We start from the raw sequence: 20,906 nt of genomic DNA, 5'->3' as shown, positions 1-20,906 counted from the left end.
AAAATTATTATCTGCAAAAGCCATTGGCTTATACTGCTGAGCATGAGATAGTCTGTAATGTCAGTTTGGCCATACTAAATGAATTCTTATTTTGTAATTTACCTGTTTTCCTCAAGGTGCATGAGGTATAACGTGTACTTCCTGTTGAACAGCCATAGTGAATGTTTTCAAACTTACACATTAATAGCTGAAACTAGCTATTCTGGTAGTTTAGAATATTCAGCATTTCATTTTGCAACATAAATATTTTTTTCATTTCCTTAAGGTTAACGTTAAATGACAGTCTAATTTTCCTGTTTTCTTAAATGTTGTTTTAAACGGTTATTTTATGTAGAAATGTTATTTTTAAACAGTTGGCACATAAAGTGCATTAAATAATTTTAGCTTAGACTAAGAATGTAAAATCAGTGAAAATCAATTTAAATGAGTAGTTTAGTTGAGAAAGAGAGGTTGTTATTAATCAAAGACTTTGATTGCAAGGCTTCTTTTTCCCAGGTAAGTCTAGGATACAATACTGTAAGTAAAAATACAACTGGTAACGAGAATAAAAAAAGGAAAGATGAAATCTAAAGAGCCTAACTCTTCTTTTTCTTTGTTGCATAGGGGAGTCGTGATAACATGAGTATTGTACTAGTTTGTTTTTCAAATGCTCCTAAGGTCTCAGATGAGGCAGTGAAAAAAGATGCAGAGTTGGATAAGCACTTGGAATCACGGGTTGAAGGTAAGAAATCCATTTTCTTCATTAAAAATGCTGTCATAATGTTATTGAGCATAAAACCAAAACCAACAAAAGCCATCATGACTTTATGATGAGGAAAAATGTTGTAAACCATATGCCACATGCATTTTCTTAATAAAACCTTAGATCTTTTGCATTTTGTTTTGTGAAGACAGAAGTAACCACTGACCTTACAGAGGCTTACATCAGCTAATTAAATAGTGATATTGTTAATATTTTGGTTACAAAGGGATACTTGTGTTACATGCTCCATTTCTTTTGAGGAAGCTTGACTAAAAGAAAAACCTTTATCAGTTTTTCTTGAAGGGACTCCTACTTATCAAGGTTGTTTAACTGCTTTTGTTTAATACAGTTGTGAGTTTGTTTTAAAATGTCAGTTTGAAAAATAACTTGTGAAAACTTTTACAGAGTGTAACTGATCAAAATATATGTGAATGCAAGAGCCTTAAATCATCCTTTTGGTTCTGAATGCTTACCAAGCGTGTGTATGCATGAACAAAAGTTGCAATAAAAGCAATTCTAGATGTTTCTCGTAGAGGACTGAACTTAATCACTAACCAATTTCATTTATTCACTGATTTTATAGTTCTTTTTATTCCTCCAAAGGATTGAATACAACATTTTCAGAAACAGTTAAAGGAACAGTTAAGCGAGAATGAAAGGCTAGCCCTTGTATGTTTATTCCTTTTCTGCCACGTTCTTAATGTCAGAAAAAGTGACTTTCAAACTGTTGCTTCTGTTTATTTTTTTATCACCGGGTAAGGCTGTTCTAAGGTCTGACAAAAAGCCTGTATGTAGTGGCTTCTGGGGCTCTTTAATCTTGTTGATTACTTTAGTGATCCAGGTATAGCTCAGTTTGGTAGAACTGACTGAAATTCGTTGTTGATACTGAAAGTTTGCCTGTTTGTAGTATTGATCATATGTTAGCATAGGCTTTTGCAGAATCAACCCAAGCATGAAAAGAACTATTCCTGGAACAGTTTGTCTTGATGTTACATATGTGGCTGTGATACTACTGTGAAAGAGCTTCATTAGAGAGAAACAGTGTTCAGAGGTTTTGAAAACCTTGTTGTTATCGTTCTTTTAACTTCTGTTATCTAATCAGAAGAGCACTGAAGAACTGTCATGCATTTACGTATGATGGAGCTTATTGATTTATCTGCTGGATCTATCACAGCAGCAGTGTTCAGGGGAAGGAGATGGTTTACTGAAGAGCACACTGGCTGAGAAAGAACGCTGAGGTAGTTTGAACCCTTTATTGACTTGTTTCAGGACAGGACTAGCATATTCTGATGACTATATCCAGGTTTAAGTGCTTCATAAAGAGGCGGTCCCTCTTGTAGACAGACAATGAGTCATGCAGCCACCTTAGATGTATTTGTGCCAGGTGCTGAGACCAGCGTTTCAGTGTTATACTACAGTATTGCTTTCCTGATAGTACTCTTTTCATGTAGAAAAATGCAACATTGGCACCTGCAGGACTGTTCAGTAGTGTTCTGTGGAATTAATTTTAAATTTAAATGCCAAGATGTCTGGGACTTAGATGTCTTCCTGCTGGTTCCCACCTGCAGTCTTAAGACTGTAGCAAGGTCTCAATGACATAAACCACAGCTATGGACACCAACTGCCTGAGCTCAAGTATTCTTTATTAAATTTTCTCAACATGGATCCTGATGGTATCTATAATCTATAGAGGAAAATACTAATTTTCCTTAAGACTATTTGAGAATTACTAGTATAGGACTTCAGCACTGTCACATGGGAGATGGATTCCGCTTCTGTTTTTCCTGTTGCTTTTATTTGAAGATCTAAGAGTTCCACTGGCTTTTCAGTATGTTGTAATAGATGTTAAAGGATTGGACCTGCTTTTATTAGAAAGTAGTTCATATCCAAGTAAGTAGGACTAAGTATGAATGAGAAGTAAGCCTGCACTGTAGATCTGAGGAGATCAGGAAACTTCTGAGTGTATGTATTAGAACAAACAAAAAGGAAAAAAAACCCTACAGCTAATCATTCTTAACTTTTCTTAACACAAATTCAATATAAAACGCAACAGATGACTTAAACATCCATCCTGCCACTGCAACCTAATTGCTGTGGACAACTGTCAGCTTTGCCCCTTAAGTTTGAGGATTTTTGCTACTAACTTTAATGCTGTAAATGACATTTTCTGGAGATATTTATTTTTTCATCTGTGTGAAATGGCTGCACTCGTGTTCTTTGTTTAAATGTGTTTTTATTAGTCTTGTGTAACCAAATAAGGTATTTAGACTTCTTTTTTTCCTGTTTGTGTCCCAGTAATCTAGACAGGTCTGTTACGTCAGTTACACCGACTTAATCTTTAAAAAAAGAAAAAACCTATAAGAAGGCCTTCAGACCATGACACAGTGAGCTCTGCGTGTGCTGGTGGTGTGTATGGTGTGGTGTCTTCCCCCACTGCCCATCTTGTTTAAATGGGATCTGAACTGACATGGCTTGCATACTTGGCCTTCCTGCTGAGGTTAGGGAGAGCTAATGGTCACTTCACATGCGAGCTCTAGGCACATTTCTCAGAACTTGGCTTACATCCTGGGCTTCCTAGATGACTAGTTAAGATAAATAACTATTATCTTCCTATGTCTGAGGAGAGGACATGAGCTGTTAATAGGCTCTGGGAGAGAGCCAGGAGCAGTTACTTTCACTGTCCGCAGTTAGGTAGGTGAACACATGGTGGTTGTGAGTTAGTATGCCTAGGTTCTCGGGGGCTTCTCTCTCAATTTGCAAACAGGTGGAAAATAAATAGAACTACAGTGTATTTTATTGCTTTTGTGAATGTTAAAAGCGTTAATAGAAAAGCTGTCAAATACTTTCTAGTCAGATTGACTGGATTAACTGAAAATGATGTAGGAAGCATTATTTATTAGTAACAATGCTAGTGTTGTAGCATAACTGAGTTACTGTTCTATCAAAATAACTTCTGAGCAAAAATATTTAACCTATTTCATCATATTTAACACATTACACATAGCAAAAAAATGTGGAGAGTTTGCAACCTGCACTGATGCAGAGCCATTCCAAGTGTAACTTGAAATGATTGCTAAGCTTAAGGTCTCAACAGAAACAAGTTGCTTCAAAGACTGAGTTTCTGTTGCTTCAGCTATTCTTGATTTTTCCTACATGAGTTCCCTGTGTCATTCTGTGTTCAGTGAATTGGCCAGAGTGCAAGACCTTTAAATGTCAAGTATTTAGCAAGGAATGAGTGTTAGCATATTTGAGGAAATTCTATCAAGAACCACAGAAAAGAAAGGAAACAACTCTGAATAATTTGAAGTAATTGCTACTGTCTTCTCTCCAACAATTTTTTCATACTTCATAAATTCTTTGACATTGACATCTTGACACAGTATCCTTAAAAGAAAGGAAGTTACTGGACTGCAATTTCTACATTACATTTGTGCCTTGAGTACTGCTAGTCAGAATTGATGCAGAGAAACTTGAACAAAACCTTTCGAACAACTGGGGAGAATCACTTAGAAAGGGGTTGGATTCTTAAAAGTAAAAAGATAGTCTTATTTGCAGGTTTACGTAGTGAGTAGAAATGCTTTTCATTTTTAAAAAAAAAAAGGGGGGGGTAAGAAAGAAGGGTCCAAAGTATGAGTAGTAAGGAAAAAAATTGGAAGGTAGGAATGTAATTTTTGAGTTTGTTCAATGGTATTTGTTTTTCATGAATGTGCACTGTTCCACATGGGATATTTTTGTTCTCTTGTAAGCCTTAGTTTAAAGCTGACTGGACTATCCCATCAAACCTCTAAGACAACCGGTTTTTCACTGCTCTGTTTAGGCATTTTAAGGTTTGGCTTGGAGAAAAAGGCATTCTTTGAGGCATGCTTTTGTTGTTTTTGCTTGTTTTAATGTCTGTGCTCAAAAGCAGTTTAACACTTGCACATGTTATTTTTCAGTCATTTTTATACATTCCTAAGTAGAATGCCAAGATCCTATGCATTCATATAATAAGCTAGTAGTTCTGTCAGGTCTTCTCAGAGATACCAAAAAATAAACGAGCAAGAGACGGTTCTTCCATTAGAATCCTCAAAACTGAATACTAAAACTTTTTGGTAGCTTGGATCTTAATGTCAATGGCCTGTGTGTAACTACATTCTAAAGCTGCAAATTCAAGAGTATTCTGAAATACCTATGAGGCTGTACTTGATGGCTTGTGACTAAGTTACTTATGACAGTGACTTGCTCTGTTTTGAGTTACTTAATTGGTCAATTTCCAAAGTAATGCAAATGTGTTGGACAGTAAAGTTATGCTAGGCTTTTTTCTTACTGCTGCTTTCAAGTGGTACTTTCTGCCCTCTGTTTTCATCTGGTTTGTCTTGTGTTTTTGTTTGTTTTTGTTTTGAGATCCACTGGTTGCTCACAGGAAGAGAAAAGTAGGCACAGAAGTCAATGCTCTGACTTCTGGGTGTATCAGACATGGAGATTTAAAAAAGAAAAATAAGAAAAACAATGAACACCTCAAGTCGTAAATAGGGGCACTTCTTCAACGTAGATTCAGGTAGTTTTAATAGTTCAATGCTCAGTTAATACAGTAAGTTGAATTACATACATTTTATGTATGTAGAATATGTACTTCATATAAAGCTGTTTTGAGGCATTGAAGTTGGACCTGGTAGAGAAAAGTGGAGTCTTTCCTATGTCATAATCTTACAGCTAGAGATCATAGGAGATGCTGGAGTGTAAAAAGCAGCTCTAATGTTGTCTGGTTGGGGACTGAAACTTTAGGAAGATTCTGTACTGATATAAAACTGGAATAAATTTTGGTTGGAACTTTCAAAATGCTTATCTCTGAATCAAACTTTTAGTTAAAATTATTTTAGGAGTAAAGTAGTAGACTTGCTTTGTAGTGGACTTTCATGGATTTGCATATATGATAATATCATGAAGTGATTCTTCAAGTGTCTAAATTATATTAGCAATAGAGGTATAAAAATTTCTGCAGTCATGTTTTGCATATTCAGTTAAAAATAACCCTGCAATTAATTTTTTGAACATCATTGAGGAAGTGAAAACCTTGTAAATGTGTATATTAGGTTTTGAAAACATTTGTTTGCTTTCTCTAGTAGTCTTTGTCAAACAAATCAATGGTATATATGTGTTAGCCAGTGTGTAGTGAGAAGAGGACGTTTGCTTTATTCTTGGAGTTTTCTATTAAGGAGCTGATTTAGTTGTGGTTTATTGTTGTTTGTTTTTTGTTGTGTTTTGTTTTTTTGAAAGGGGTGGGAAAATGTTTTGGTGAAATTACTCATCCTAATAACAAAGAGAATAAGGAGACGGCCAATTTCACCAGAATTCCAGATTGAGCACCCTCTGAAAATGGGGAGAAGGTGCTCTTGGTTCAGTTCAGAGCTCCCAAGGGTTATACAGCATAAAGTAGAAGATTCCAGTACTGAGAAATATACAATAATCCTGAGTTGTGACTGCTTTAATTTCCTTTTAAGAAGATATAAAAATCTCATGCTTACTTCTGTAGCCTTAGTTCTTTGTAATTTTTGATATTTGTTACTTTTAGTCTGTACAGAAACTGACAGGCTGTTGTTATAAAAGGCAGTATATACATGAGACATGTTTCCTATCTGATGTGACTCAGCACCATTTATATGACAATGATAGCATCTACTTGTAACTAGGCAGAACTGCACAAAAGGACACAATCTGTGAAAGGACTTCTGGTTGATGTGTGTGAATGTGCATGGAAGAAGTGATCAAAGCCTGAAGATGACACAAGCGCGCAGACTTAGCTGTCATTTCCTTTGCTAGCCATGATTCATTCTTAATAGGTGTATGAAAGTTATATATATAATATAAAGTTTCGTGGAAGAACGTTTAACCACTTTTAGTAATATACCCTGCTCATTCATTGCAAAGAGTTTTGTGGTGCTGACTTAAAATTGCAGTTTAGAAGCATAATGCCTTATTTCTTACAGGGTAGTATAACTGTTTTGGAAGTAGAATTGCCTTTTGAGGGCTTTGCTACAGATCTCCTTGATACAGAGTGAGCAAGTGCCTTGAAAACACATTTTGTTTTCAGTAGCCTCGAGAGAAGTCTGCATATCCCTTGTTTTATGGGTATATAACAGACATCAAGAGAGATTTAAGTACCAGGAAACCTAGGGTGCAGTGTTTAATGTAGGTGATGTGGTCTTCTACTAACTTCAGAAACTGAAGTTGTAGCTTCAACTCACTTTAATTGTAGGCTCCAAATCAGGCATCCAGAGTGGAAAATAATTGATTGTAAGAAACTTAATGTTTTGTTTTGTTTTTTCAAGTTTAGGATAGTAGCCATGATACAGACTGATCTAGATAAGTTTTTGTTTAAGGTACACAACAGGGAAGTTAGGAAGAAAGAATTCTGAATCTTTTTTGCATAATATTTGAGTCAGTCTCTACAGGAAATGGCACTACATTCCTTAATTTAGTTGATTTTCAGGAAAATTTAAACTTTTTTCACTTTAAAATATGTGACACATTCATACCATTACAACTTTAGATAACCTAAGTGAATCTTTTTCTGCAATGATTGTAATTAATTGACTTGAGGCTGATGTCTGGAAGGTTGTAGCATTATGCATATGTGAATACACATATGCATCTTTTGCAAATTAGTCTTACAGCAGCTTTGATGAATAAGAGCATGTGAAGACTGACTTCATAGTATAGGCGTTTCTTTCCCAAGGCAGAAAAACGTCCTAGCACTGGACTAGTGAGATATGTCTGCTTTGAAAATGGAATACCACATCATCAGTTATCTGTTGCGTAACGTCTATATTCTGTTTTGGCCACTGGGCCATTTTATTTGTTGTCTTCTTTTTGCTTGATGGTCCTGGTGTTTATGCACAGAGATTCAGGACTTTGAGAGTACAGGGTGTTATTCACAATCAAGTATGACAGTGAATTCCTGGGAAGTGTTGGCTTTATGGCATATAACTTCTGAGTGTGTGCTGCAATGCAATGGGAAGGTAATTGAAGCAGGCTTCTAGCTGTCACCTTTCTGGAAGAGAACAAGCTGCTGTCCCCAGGATGTTTCAACCAGTTCACAGTCTACTTAAGAGTTTCTCAAAGAGAGAGAGAATGGCTAGAAGCATAATGGAAAGGCAGACTATGGATTTGAATAGCTCGGTTCACTGTGCAAATATAGCTTACTTAAAACATTTTTTTAAAGTCCTGTTTACATGCAAAATATTTTTTATAATATCTGTTAAAGTGATGATGTCTTGTACCGTACTGTTTTAAGAAATGGGTCATATAAATTCAGTAATCTAAATACTTCTGTTTTTAAAATAGAAATTATGGAAAAATCAGGTGAAGAAGGAATGCCTGATCTTGCGCATGTTATTCGTATTTTATCTGCGGAGAATATCCCTAATTTACCACCAGGAGGTGGTTTAGCTGGCAAGTGAGTACACAACTAGAATTTCTTTAACTATTTAGTTCATTGCAACAAATCCTTTAATTAAAAATTCTAAATTTTTCTCAGTGTAACAGCTATACTCAAGTCAATAAAAGTTCTTTTCTGTATTTGAGGCTAGTTTACCTTTTGCTGTACATAAACATTTGTGTTACTGATCCCATTCCTGAAGGGTGAAGGGAAAGATTGTATTCTGGTACATAATGTACTAGTTTATTTCCATTGAGCTGTTAAAAAGAAAAACATACACAAATATACATAATATGTATTTATATATATATATATATATATATATACACATAATATATAATATGTATACATAATAAATAGCTAAGAGTAAATACATATTACCTCAGTTTGTTAAGAATATCAACTAGAATGTCAAAATATTAGTTAAGAGAATTTTTGATGTCACGCTCACTCCACCACCCAGTGTCCATGCTCCACGTCTTGGGGCATTGTATGCTTACCTCAAACATCTCGTTTCTGTAGAAGCCAGAAGTGGCTCATTCTTTGAAAGAGGAGATCTAAATGTGTCAACTCTGATGTGGTCACCTGATTGTAGTTTGCTGTCCTTTAAAATTAAGCTTACTCTTCAAATACCATCTTCCGGCCTGTCTTAGATCACCCCTGTAAGTTTGAATGCTGCAAAAGAATAGACATTTGTTACTGGAAAGAGAAGACGAAAGTCTTGAGCCACCATGTTACTTGGGCATTAGTAATTCCGTGCAACGTCTTGCTGCTGAGTTTTTACATGCCAAGAAAGTACTAAGAAATAAGTTGTATAAAGAAAGGAAAGTGAATTGCAGGAAAAGAACATTCCCAAGGTCCTGATTTTAAACCCTCCGCAGTAGCATCTGCTACTTCTATGGCAGCCGTGCTTGGACAGTCCATCTGTTTTCTGTTACACTGGTAGGAGGTACCAGTACTCTCCATAGTGCAGACAGTTGATGCCAGAAGTATCAGAAATTCTTAAGCATGAGAGAAGACCTCATTGAGTGCTGATAACTTTGTACCTTATTCCAGTGACAGTGGGAAGAAAGGGATTTCATATCTGTTCTGTATTACATGCAATAAACAAATAACGTTTGTCAGTAATGGTATTCAAAACAGTAATTTTGTCAGTAATTCCTCTTCATGCCACGTCCATCACTCCCAAAAGAGGCTGCGCTGTGGATATTTTAATTGCCTTTCAAGTCATGAACATCACTAAGTTATTCAGCTTGTCCAGAGCAACAAGGGTTTCAGTTATTTCATATCAAAGGTGACTGGATACAGACATTACTCGTTTATAGAAAAGAAAATAAAAGACTTTCTATTATAACAAATAGTATCACTTTAGAAGCTGTAAGAGCTGTAAAATTTAGGGTGGATTGCCAAAAACTGCATCCAACTTCTCTTTGGATCGAAGTGTTCACAGGAGCAATGCCTAGGTTCTTCAGCAGTCAAGGTTTTCTTTCTCCAGGTCTAGTTCTGTTACGAGAAATACTCCAACCCCTATTCAGCTAGATGTAGATTTGAGGTATCTTTGAGATCTTGTCAAATCCTTGTTGCGCTTGTAGGATCTGATTGAATTTGCCTAATATATGTTCCATCTTCTATTTTGAGGGCATTTTGGTAGTCATGCTTATTTAAGTTTGGAGATTTCCTCACTGATGGTAAGTTTTAGATGCTATCTTGCAGAGCAGGAGTTTCATTCAAATTCACCTAAATCAAAAAAGATCCTTTATTTGGAACGCTTCATCTAATGAGGCTTCTTTCCTGGTGCTCATCTGGAGGCAGCCCAAACCCCTTGTCTGTGAACAAGCACAAGCTGTGTATACACCAGTGCCTTGAGGCTTCAAGTGGTCAGTGTATCTGTTGTGCCTGCCTTCTGCTTGCCGTGGCATGGTGTGTCTAGGTAAATGGCTAACCTCATTATCAGCATATACTGCATCTGAGCACAGGATGGAAAGCACAGTGTCCTTTGGCTATTGTAGGCTCGTGGTCATCATGAGATTTGATTCAGTCCCTTGCATTCATTGGTCCAGAAACTGTTTCCCAGAGTTCTGAGTATTTTAGTAGGTACTGTTTTAAATACTGAGAAATCTGTTGTGATGCTGGACACTAGCTATGAGCCAGTCTATTGCTTTGCCTCAGCAATCCACATACGTGCAACATTCCATTCAGAAATGAAACTCTTCTGTTTTTACTTCCATGATATGAACGTAAGAGCTTGTCATACTGGATCAAACCAAGGATCATTCTAATTCTGAGTACTGTCCCCAGGATAGCTGAAAGTAGATGCCTAGGGAAGAATATGAAAACGAGAGAGTATGTGCTCATCTTGCCTGCCTGTGAAGGTGTGGCCTTCTTAGCTGGATGTGTTCTGGAGGCACCATATGGTGTTGAAGTTGTAGTGTCTGCAGTGTGAACAGACACTTGACAGCAAACTTCAGAAGTTGTAGGCACTGGACACCAGGCTTCAAAAATTCTTAGGCAAGTAGTAACCCGTGTAGAAGTAATGAAAGTAAGAAAAAAAAACGACAACAAAACCTGTCTTCAAGTTCCACACCCAGAAATATGAAAACCAACTAACTTCAGGAGTTCTGTAACAATAAGAGAAATACAGTTTTAAATATTACTCTTGGCAAAATCTGACTCAAGGTGTAAAGGGAAAAACCATGGGGGAGGATAAGATAAGAGAAGTTTTGTGTTGTTAACTCTTCACAAATTCCGGCGTCGTGTTAAATCCCTAAACATCATATTGAAAATGTTTGAAGACACCAGGAGTGGGCTTCATCTTAAGAGACAGGTTGAAGGCCAAGCATGTAAATGTTCTGAAATCATTTATTATTGTGCTCAAACCTCTTTAAGTTCTCAAAGTTCTTGAAATCCCTTATTGTTATGCTTATATTTTTTTTAAAAAACTTCTCTTTTTAGGCGTAATATTATTGAAGCTGTGTACAGTAGACTGAATCCACACAGAGAGAATGAGGGGGTAAGTTTCCATTTTGATTGCTACACATCTTTGTTAATGAGAACATCCAAGTAGTGTCATACACTAAGCAAAATTGTACATCACTGCCAATAAAGTATTATAAACACAAAATATGTATTGGAGCATACAGTGTATGTTGACCTTGTTTTGGATGGATTTGATATGGAAGAACTTCATGCTCAAAGACAGAAATCTAATTCTGGCACCCAGTTCTAAAAGACTTTTTAAACTTTTAATTGACTATTGCTTTTTCAGTCAAACTTGTGAAGCAACAATGTAGTGTTTTTTTAATGATAGTTTACTATGGTCAAAAATCATATTCCTTACTAGATATTCCAGAAATCTAGTAAAAGAGAGGGCAAGCACTTATTACTGTCTTCTTTCTGTAAGTGTAGAAGACCTTGGAACACTGAATATAAAAGATAACGAGACTCATATTGACTACTCTTTTAAAGTGTGTTATCTTTAAATATCCCATGTGCAGTGGTCTAAGGACGGTGTAAATTGCTTTCAGTTTACTTTTGTTCCCATTTCTAAAAAGACTTGCATTCATCTACCCTGTTCATAGTAAGTTGTTTTAAATATTTATGTTGCAATATGGTTTACTGTAACTTCACACCTGATTTTGGGTTATTCATAATAGTGATATAAAGAGTAATTAGTATTCATATCAGTAGTAAAGTTCTTGGAGAAAAAAGAAGTTTGGAAAACTGATTGAAGAACTAGAATAGTATATTGTAAAGGATTGAAAAACATCACTGTTGATACCCACGCTGAACTGATGTGCGAAGATACTGTTCATCTTCCAGTAAATCCTTCATCATCAGATGTTTTTTTTTTCCTGAGATGACCATGAGGTTCTCAGTCACATAGTCATTATAGTCAGTGGTGTGTTGGGGGGATTATTTTTAAATACTTTGAAGTGATTAATGGCATATTCACAATCTTAGAGCACTCAATCTTACCACAGTTAGCTTGTTTTTTTCCCAACGTGTTTCCTTTTGGTTACCTATTTTTGGCTTATTCTCTTAAGTCAGAAAGCTTTTGCAGATGCAAGGGGACACTATTTTAAGTATGAAGAGAGAAGAAATCTCTAATTTACTTTATTGTGTAGGATTTGCTCCTTTTTTGTTTTTCAAATGTGATAGAACTATAGGTTTTTCGTTTAACGTGCATTCAACTGTGCAGCTGTACCCCCAAAACAAGTTAGTGGTTATACTGTTCAGCTTGCTATCTTAAGATAGCTGCAAAATTTTCTTGTTTTCAGCTTCTTTAGTACTTCAGGAAATTCTGCCTGCTCTCGCTCTTAATATTTAGACATAACTTTGTTCCTTCTTGGGGAGAGGTTTAGTTGAAGATTATAGCATGTTTTGTATTTTTTTTGTCTAATTATAACTTTCTGGAAATGTCATTTGTGATGCATGCTTTCAAAGTCCAGATTTAGTTCTCAATAGCTATGCAAGTTTGCCTAAAGGCCTAACATAGAGTATGGCATCCTTTTTGTATGTTGCCTCCTTCCAGGAAAAGTTTTCTACATCTGTTATAATTTAATAATAAAATAGGGTAACTGAATTAAATATGCAAAGTAAATTCTCAGAAAGCAATATAGCTTTGGACTTTATTACTGTTAGAATCACTGTGTATTTGTTTGGAGTCTTTTTAGTTTGGTTTCTTTAATAAGAAATGCGAGTACACTCCAGTTTATTTTTGTAAACTGCATCTTCGGTTGCTACTTAGTGCAAATCTCAGCAGAGATTTGAATGATGTGTTTTAGATACATTGCATCAAATTATAGCTGCCACTTTTCAGTCAGTACCTTTTTCTTCCTATCCTAAGTGATTCTGACCTAGAGCAGTTTGAGAAGAGGCTGCTGCCACTGGGTGAAGGATGCAATTCCTGTTTGTGCTTTCCCAGCAAGCAGGAATTGTTTTTTTTGTTTGTGAGAGCAGGGTGAATCTTGTGGGCCTCATCTGAAGTGACCAAAGCATGAGTGCCTTGCTTGTCTTATTTCAGTCCTTGGTTCTAGGTATATAAGTAGTGATCTCATAGTCTTTTCAACTGGATGTTTAAGTGCACAGGAGGGGCAGAAAAGGGAAGGAAGCTGTTCAGTTATGCAATGTCTACACATTGTGATAACGTTGCTACACATCTCGCATTTAAACAGGAAGCGAAGGTAGGAAGGAAACATACTGTACATCCCAGTGATGACATTTCCAGTGAGATTGTAATCGAAGTTATAATGCTTCTGTTCTAAACCAGTATGAAGCAAGAGTGCATCTTCATACTAAAAATTACACACTGGAGACAGATTCTGAGTCTGCAGAGCATGAAGGTGCACTGACTTGAACTTGAGAATCTTTCCCCATGTGTATTTAACTGCATATGAGTGTCTGTTAGAGTGTGGGTGTAAGGCATAATACTGCAGTCAGTAACTTGAAAATCTGCCTGTGGCAGTCATCTTAATCTGGTAATTTTATATAAAGGCAGAAGCTTTTTTTTTTTTTATACCATGGGGGGAAAAAATAAAGTAGTTGTTAAAATATTAATGCATGTGAGTAAAAATTGAAAAGCAAGAAAGATAAGCTTGTGCAATTGAAGATATGTCTTCCTTCTTAGAGTTTACTTTTTAGTGTTGAACAACTTAAGGTAGTTACTGAGAGTTACTGTGAACTGGATCATAATAGCTTGACAAATAAGTTCTTAGTATATAAATTAAAACCAAGATGGTATCTTTTCTAGGTTAGGTTTGTTTTTTCTTGTCACTACATATATCTATTAGTGTCGTACCTGGCTTAGATTTTTTTTGTCATTGGAGCTTGTGATTTGTGGAGTAACTTCAGTTGTTCACGTGTCTGTTCTGTTACGTTTGTAGTCTGAGAATCTTTAACAAGTGGCCCGAGTAAGTAGACACTGTAGAGTGAGAATCTGTGGGGAGTAAAAGAGTCTTTACTACAGCAGTATTCAGAGATTGCTAGCGTAGCTTCAGCAGTCATTAAAAGTTGTGGGTTTTTTTTTTTTGACATCTCACTGCAGTACAAGTATTGGACAAATCTGGGGCTGGAGAGAACCTTGCATTGGGCTCACAAACTGCAACTTTGCTGGTGTTTCAGCAGAGGGGCTTCTGCTACAGCTGTAGTAACTTGTACTCTGACAAGCATGCGTGAAATCACAGAAATCTGGTACATACTGGGGCTTGCTGCTTTCAGATCTTTGAATGGAATTTAGAAGAACTAGGTAGCTAAATAAGTGTTACCAGTGTAATGTTAGAGCAATACCTAACCCAGTAGGCAGTCTAGTTTAAGTGTAAAGTACGCTTCTGTTAGAAATATTACACTTTCTCTAAGGATTCTGTTTATGCTCCTAAGACTAGTTCAGTTAGGCTGCTTGGGTGTATGTGTAACCTTAAAAATGAGGAACAGTGTTAAAGTTACAGTGACTATGCTACAAGTTTCAGTGGCATTTGTTTAAAGCCACCTTTGTGTTTGAGTATCTTGTTTGAGACAGGCTATGTTTCTCTCCTGCTTTTACTAATACTATATTCTGGCATTTGCTAAATCAGATTGTGCCTCACTAAGGGCTGTGGTAAATTACTTTTAAAAAAATTAAATGGACAAAATTCTTGCAGCCTTAAACACTGTAAATCTGGTGTCCTTTAACACATAGTGTCTCTTTATGTACAAGTAATCTAACAGAAGAGAAGTTGTGTAAGAATTGTGAATGCTCATGTTAAATACAGCTACCTGTTTTTATGGTCAGGACTGAGTTGAATTAGAACATGAAGAAGGACAAATGCAAACTTGTACAATAATGCTAGTTTTCAGGGTTTTTGAGGGACCTGTTCTAACCAAATGTTATTAGAGATAAATCTGTAGTAGTGTATATATTGCGTATAGTGTGTGTATAGAGAAGAAAATATACCAGTAATTCTTGTGTGTGTGTATATATACTTATGTATACGTATACAATATATGTGTGTATATATATACATATATATATATGAGCAGTTTCTACTGTCTATTATATGTGGGGTTTCTTGTCTGTTAACACTGAGGGAGACAAGGGAAGCACAAAACGGACCACCGTCAAACATGATACAAAGTAGGATGCAGGCTCAAATATCAAACACTAACAGCACTGTTATTTTGGTTCATAATAGCATTCGAGTTGTTCAGGAGTCTCGGCAATGCTAGCATATTGCTTATTGTATTTACTCTTTAGAGTTGCACAGGAGCAAAAGTATTCACCTCAGTCTGCCAAAAGGGCTTTAAAGATCTGAGTATTGTGGAGTGGGCGTATGTTTGCTAATGTCAAAACCTCAGAGTAAAATTGATGGGACAGAGGAATTATATCAAGTCAAATTTTGATGCTCTGAATTTGTGCTTCTAAGGCACTAAAACAGTCCCACTTAACGCATTAAAAGTACATTTTTTTAACTTGCTTTTCCTCAATGGGCTCTTGAAGATCAATGTGAAAATGCTAGTACGTGGCAGTCACAACATCTGAAACTAAGACCAGGAAACCACAGTGGAAATACATCTCTACTTAAGCAACAAATTGAGCTTAGAGGGATAGCATTATATACAGTAATGCTCACCTTTGTGGTAAAATTGTCTCCTTTTAACTTACATTTTTCTAATTGGTCTTAGGACTTCTATTCCAGCAACATTACAGCATCCAAAATCTTCCTGAACCCAGGATACTGTCTTAATACATCTATTTAGCTTGAAAATGAGCAATTGCAATACTTGTAGCTTATGAAGCTTTTGGACTAGATAACAATAAAATGAGTTCAGCATGAGAAGAAGGCAGTCTGGATTTTGCCTCTGTTGCAAAATCTGCCAGCTTCGAGTGATCTAGTTCCATTTGTCTAGCTTGATAACTTGCTAGATATTAATAATTTAAAACATGCTATTCCCTTAAAGCAACAGTACTGCTATAGCACTTGAAAGTTAAAATATTTAGTATTGATTTCAATGTGCTGTAATAGATACAGAAGCCTATTGGAAACAAACACACACCAAAAGAACCCCACAGCAACGAAAGACTTTCCATTGAAGGCTTGTAGACAAATACATGGTTGCAGAAGAGACCTACATTCCTTAATCAGTGCGTGTTATTCAGGTTCTGTGCTGTAGGTCACTAAATTTGACTTTAAATAGCTGTTGCTGTGAATTTTTCAATGCAGTACACATCTGCCAAAACCATGGTCTTATGTTGTTTAAAACCCACCGCTCCTGGTGCTGATAGGTAGCTGTTTTCTTTCTTTCATGGCAGCATCATGCATGCAGAAATCTGTCTTCAATATAGAGGGATCATCTTCTAAAACACACTGAAGCATTTATATTGAGGTGTTGCTTCAACTAAATTGTTAGCGGTAGGGAGTTGCCTGTTCTTTTTTGTAAGCTTTTCACAGAACTGCGTTGCTATCAGCTGTGTGAAAATTCACAATTAAAGATATTGACCTGTTGGCTAAAGAAGCTTAAATGTTCAAATTTCATTCATTTCAAAATGACAATTGTGGAGAATATCTATCAGAAAGACCATTTGAACCAAGAAGGAGTTAATTGGGTGGAGGTAGCATGTTGACACTGTCTGGCTCAAAATAAATTGAAATTATTAATCTAAGGAATGATAACTATTAAAACAGTGTTTTTATGTTGTATAAAATAAACATTAATGATACTGTTCTAAGATGTATGTTGCTAATAAGTGTTTTTATACTTAAATTAGAACAAAGCTGCTGTTTTCTCAGAAAAGTTGTGTTTTTTTTCAATGTCGTTCTAAAATACCCTAGTTTAACAACTGATTTTTTTGGGGTCTTGAATCTTAAAAAAAGGACCCTGGCGAAGCCGAGGAAAGTGGAACACAGGGAAAATTGGTGGAAGCACTCAGGCAAATGAGAATTAATCATAGGGGGAACTACCGCCACCTTCTGGAAGAGATGCTGACTAGTTACAGGCTAGCTAAGATACAGGGAGAAGAGTGTACTGCTGAATCAGCTGCAGCTTCTACTTCAGATAATGATGCTGGACCCAGTGACCCTGTACCAGAAAACCCCACAGAATCTGGGAATCACCTTGCTGAAATACAAAGCTCAAGTGAAGATTCAGGGATGAATGAGATGAGCGATAAACAGACATAATGTCTTTGTTTTATGTAGCGGATTTAACGCTTCTCCTCACTTGGTGATTTTCCTTTGTTTATATCTCAACATTTGTCACATCTATCCTAGAAGTCTGTTGTTTTCACTTTTGATAATTTGTACAGATTGTTTACATAAATATCTCTTTCCTTAGAAGTTCAAAAGCTATGGTATATTACAGTAGTTGCATCTTATGTTATATAGCAACCAGGTAACTTTTGCTTTGAGATTTTTTCAAAATCCTCTGACACCAACAATAGGAACCTAATATGCTAATGCAAAAGTAAATTAAAGAAAAACCAACAAAACACCTTGTAAGTAAATTCTTAAATAACAATTTTGATGGTATGTTTGCTGTTGTAAAGTAATTCACAACTTAATGGTATCTTTTGTGCAAATTAATTGAATTATATGAATACTTCCCATTTTTCTCCTGCATCATAACTGCATGTTTGTACTTGAATTGTGTATAGTTTATATTACAAGTAAATTACAAAACTTACCACATCTTAGTTTGTCACTTTTTCTTCTTGAAATGTGTACCATTTTTCCAATTTAGTTTGTATCTACTGTTCATAAATACCTATTTTCTAGATGACTGTATTCTGATTTCCCAGGTTGTAGCATAACATTTATCCAGAAATGAAAATGTACTTAGAATTAGTACCTAGTGTCAAGTTTTAAGAGTTTGTGTTTAAGTGAAAATAAAGAACATGCTGTGGAATAACACCTGTATGCATATTGACTCTTTTAAGCCAGTAATAAACTTACTTTGAAATGCCATTATTCTGACATCAAAACTTCTCTCATAGCTTCCGATATTAACTCATCGTGATGTTCAGTATTTTCTACAGATATTTGAGTAATTTTAAGTTTGGTACACTCCTCATTAATCCTCTGTCTGAGCAACGTTTCTCAATTTCAAGTTAAGCATCAGCAATATAAATGAATAAACTGGCTATTCTACCTAAGTTTACCTTCTACCAAATCATTTTCTTGTCTTTTGGTGTATGACACATGTATGCAAATGCATTTGGTAGGTCAGTGGCCATAGTGCTAATTTACAATGGTGGTAACTGATTTGCTAACAGGTTAACTCTGGAATAGTTGTGTCAGTATTCAGTCCTAATTGTAATACTTGCATATAAAAATATCGTTGTTCAAAATAGGTACAAATTTCACTGCCTTAATGAAAAAGAGCCTGTGGGAATTTCTGATGAACCAGGAATACCTTAAGAGTTAAGTTTTAGTACTCTGTAGAATTGTATTTTGTATTCCATAGATGTAGTAGTATCTATTGATAGCTATGATGTAGTATGATTTTAGGTAATATTTAAGTCTTTATGTTAAAATAGCTTTACTGGGTTCATGTTTCATAAAAGTGAATTCTCCTGTGTAGTTGAAGAGCAAAGCATGTTTGTGTGTGGAAGTGGACAGGTATGAAAAAAGGAGAATGTCGGTTTTATGCTAGTGTTCTAATTAATTATGCCACTTAAATCCAAAGTGCAACGAAATGTTTTCATTTGTATTGGTGAGTAGTAATATTTCTCCTCTTCTCTTCCTGTAGGGTGCTGGAGATCTAGAAGATCCGTGGTAGCCTTACAAATCTACTAAAATGCTTTTGATTCTGAAAGGGGGAAAAAACTTTTAAATCTGTTTTCTTCAATACAAGGGAAAAATTCTGGTGGATTTCCAACATTTTGTGAAATGGGCAGAAAGATATTAGAATTTTCCATCATTTGTTCATTTTTGTGTTTTCTGATATTGCCACTCTTAGCATTGCCTGTACTACAGTATTTTTACCAGCCTCAGGCATACCGATTACATCTGTAATGAACTCTGGCCCTAAAAAGGAAGGAAGGAGTGATTCTCTCAGCAGATCAGTGTATGTACCTGAGGTGCATGGGATTGTAGTTGTACTCTGAAGATAACGCTATGGTTAAATGAAATTACAGCACACAAGCATGAGAGAGTACAAGTAATTCTTTGAGACGTTACTTATTTCACTTTACTGAGTTGGAAGGCTTTGCAGCTCTGTGGCTTGAAAGTGATTTCAATTGGGCAATACGCTATCAGATGTGTATTACTACTTTTTTTTTAATTTTCCAGTTTTACCTGTATTACCAGACCGTTAGGTTTCCCTGCGGTGTCCAAATTGTGATATGTTGCCTACTGCTTGCTTGGAGATAAGTGTATTTGGCAATAATATATGAAGATTCTAGGCATCTAAAACCAGTAAGAATTTTACGCATGTGTACAACACACCCTTAAACTCTTGCTAGAGAAAATCTTTTAAAACCAAACTGATGAATTTATAGTTAGTAGCGACTTGCTTTGACATCTCTCACAGCTGCAGGTTTTTAAAAAAAAAATGCTGAAAATTTGCCTTTATTATAATGTAAATTGTGATTTTGTTCTATATGTGGTTTTCTATAGTTTTTGATTTTTTTCAGCTTAAGATACAGACAGAAGTCTTGTGTAATATGGGTATAATTTTTAATTGTTTGCATTATTTTCAAAGTTCAAATTATCACTTTGAGATTACTATAAATACACTTAAAATTATCTATTTTAAATTAAGAAAATATTAGAGATATTTTCATGGGTTCAATGACCTTTCATTTTATAAGCAATGGGCATGGTACAGAGTGGCTGTCATGTAAGGTACTTGAAGATTCTTAGTTTAATTCTATTTTTGCAATAACCTTGACTTTTTTTTTCTGACTTCTTTGAGTTGTGCATGTAATGAGTCCAGTAAATGCTGAAAATGGGGAAGAGTAAAGTATTTATCTAAAGTAAAAGCTATTGGGGAGGGGAAACAATGAATGTATCCATCTGTATATGATTTACATGCTGTGGATGCCTTGTAAACATTTTCCTATTTGTTTAAACTGTGTTTCAGCGAGGATGTAATTGCCCTTGTGTGTAGTTTTAAGCTAATGACAGTCATCAACTGGTTTTGTGTGAAATGGAATTCATGGTATTTTTCTGTAACTTTATCCCCATGGTGAGTCTGTAAAAAAAAAAAAAAAAAAAAAAAAAAAATGCTCTGTCATACCAGTGCCGAAGGCCAGCTTTCCTGATCATTTTGATTCACTGTGTATCTGATTTATTTTTTTTGGTCTAGAGAGGATTATTGCCACAGTATATTTTATTTATTCATTAGATTTTAGCCTTGTAAGTTAAAGTGTTCTAAATGATGATGTTAACAGGTATTTGTCCCTTTACTGTTTTTTTGGGGGTTGTTAAAAGATAGGGAATGAAGAATGCAAAATGGTTTATTGTTCAGACTGTCCGCTCTGGTCCAACCCTGTACTGATAGTACCTTCCCAGTATGATATTGTGATGTTTCATACAATACAGTGAACATAACCAACTTGTTATCTTCAATAAAGGATTGCTAAAACAGTGTGATATGCTTTATATTTTCTTGAGAAGGATTTTTATCAAGGAAGTACAGGTGTTCTACATAAAATGATAGGATTTATGAAGTTTCCCTCCGTATATAGCCTGGCTATGGATGTGTTTTTGTTACACAGGGAGTGTGGTTCTTTGTCACAAGAAGTCACAAGTCTCAAAGTGGGCTTCTCTGTGG

The 20,906-nt window shown here is 35.7% G+C and overlaps 1 protein-coding gene across 10 annotated transcripts in view; it reads left to right on the top strand.

Annotated features, from left to right (window-relative positions):
• The window catches only part of PPM1B (protein phosphatase, Mg2+/Mn2+ dependent 1B), a 58,178-nt gene extending 37,456 nt beyond the window's left edge, over positions 1 to 20,722 (top strand). For 7 of the 10 annotated variants that reach the window (XM_050710050.1, XM_035556062.2, XM_035556025.2 and 4 more), the window contains 4 exons: positions 604 to 721; positions 8,066 to 8,177; positions 11,112 to 11,169; positions 17,006 to 18,094. In XM_050710050.1, coding sequence (XP_050566007.1) covers positions 604 to 721; positions 8,066 to 8,177; positions 11,112 to 11,169; positions 17,006 to 17,311 — 594 coding nt within the window. In that variant the 3' untranslated portion in view covers positions 17,312 to 18,094. Of the gene's footprint in view, positions 1 to 603; positions 722 to 8,065; positions 8,178 to 11,111; positions 11,170 to 17,005; positions 18,095 to 18,878 lie in introns of those variants that run through there. The other 3 variants (XM_050710051.1, XM_035556086.1, XM_035556078.2) reach the window with 1 other exon arrangement.
• Positions 20,723 to 20,906: the final 184 nt, after the last annotated feature.

This window comes from Cygnus atratus, chromosome 3, assembly GCF_013377495.2.
Source record: "Cygnus atratus isolate AKBS03 ecotype Queensland, Australia chromosome 3, CAtr_DNAZoo_HiC_assembly, whole genome shotgun sequence".
Lineage (NCBI taxonomy): Eukaryota > Metazoa > Chordata > Aves > Anseriformes > Anatidae > Cygnus > Cygnus atratus.
This window is presented reverse-complemented; position numbering and strand designations above follow the sequence as displayed.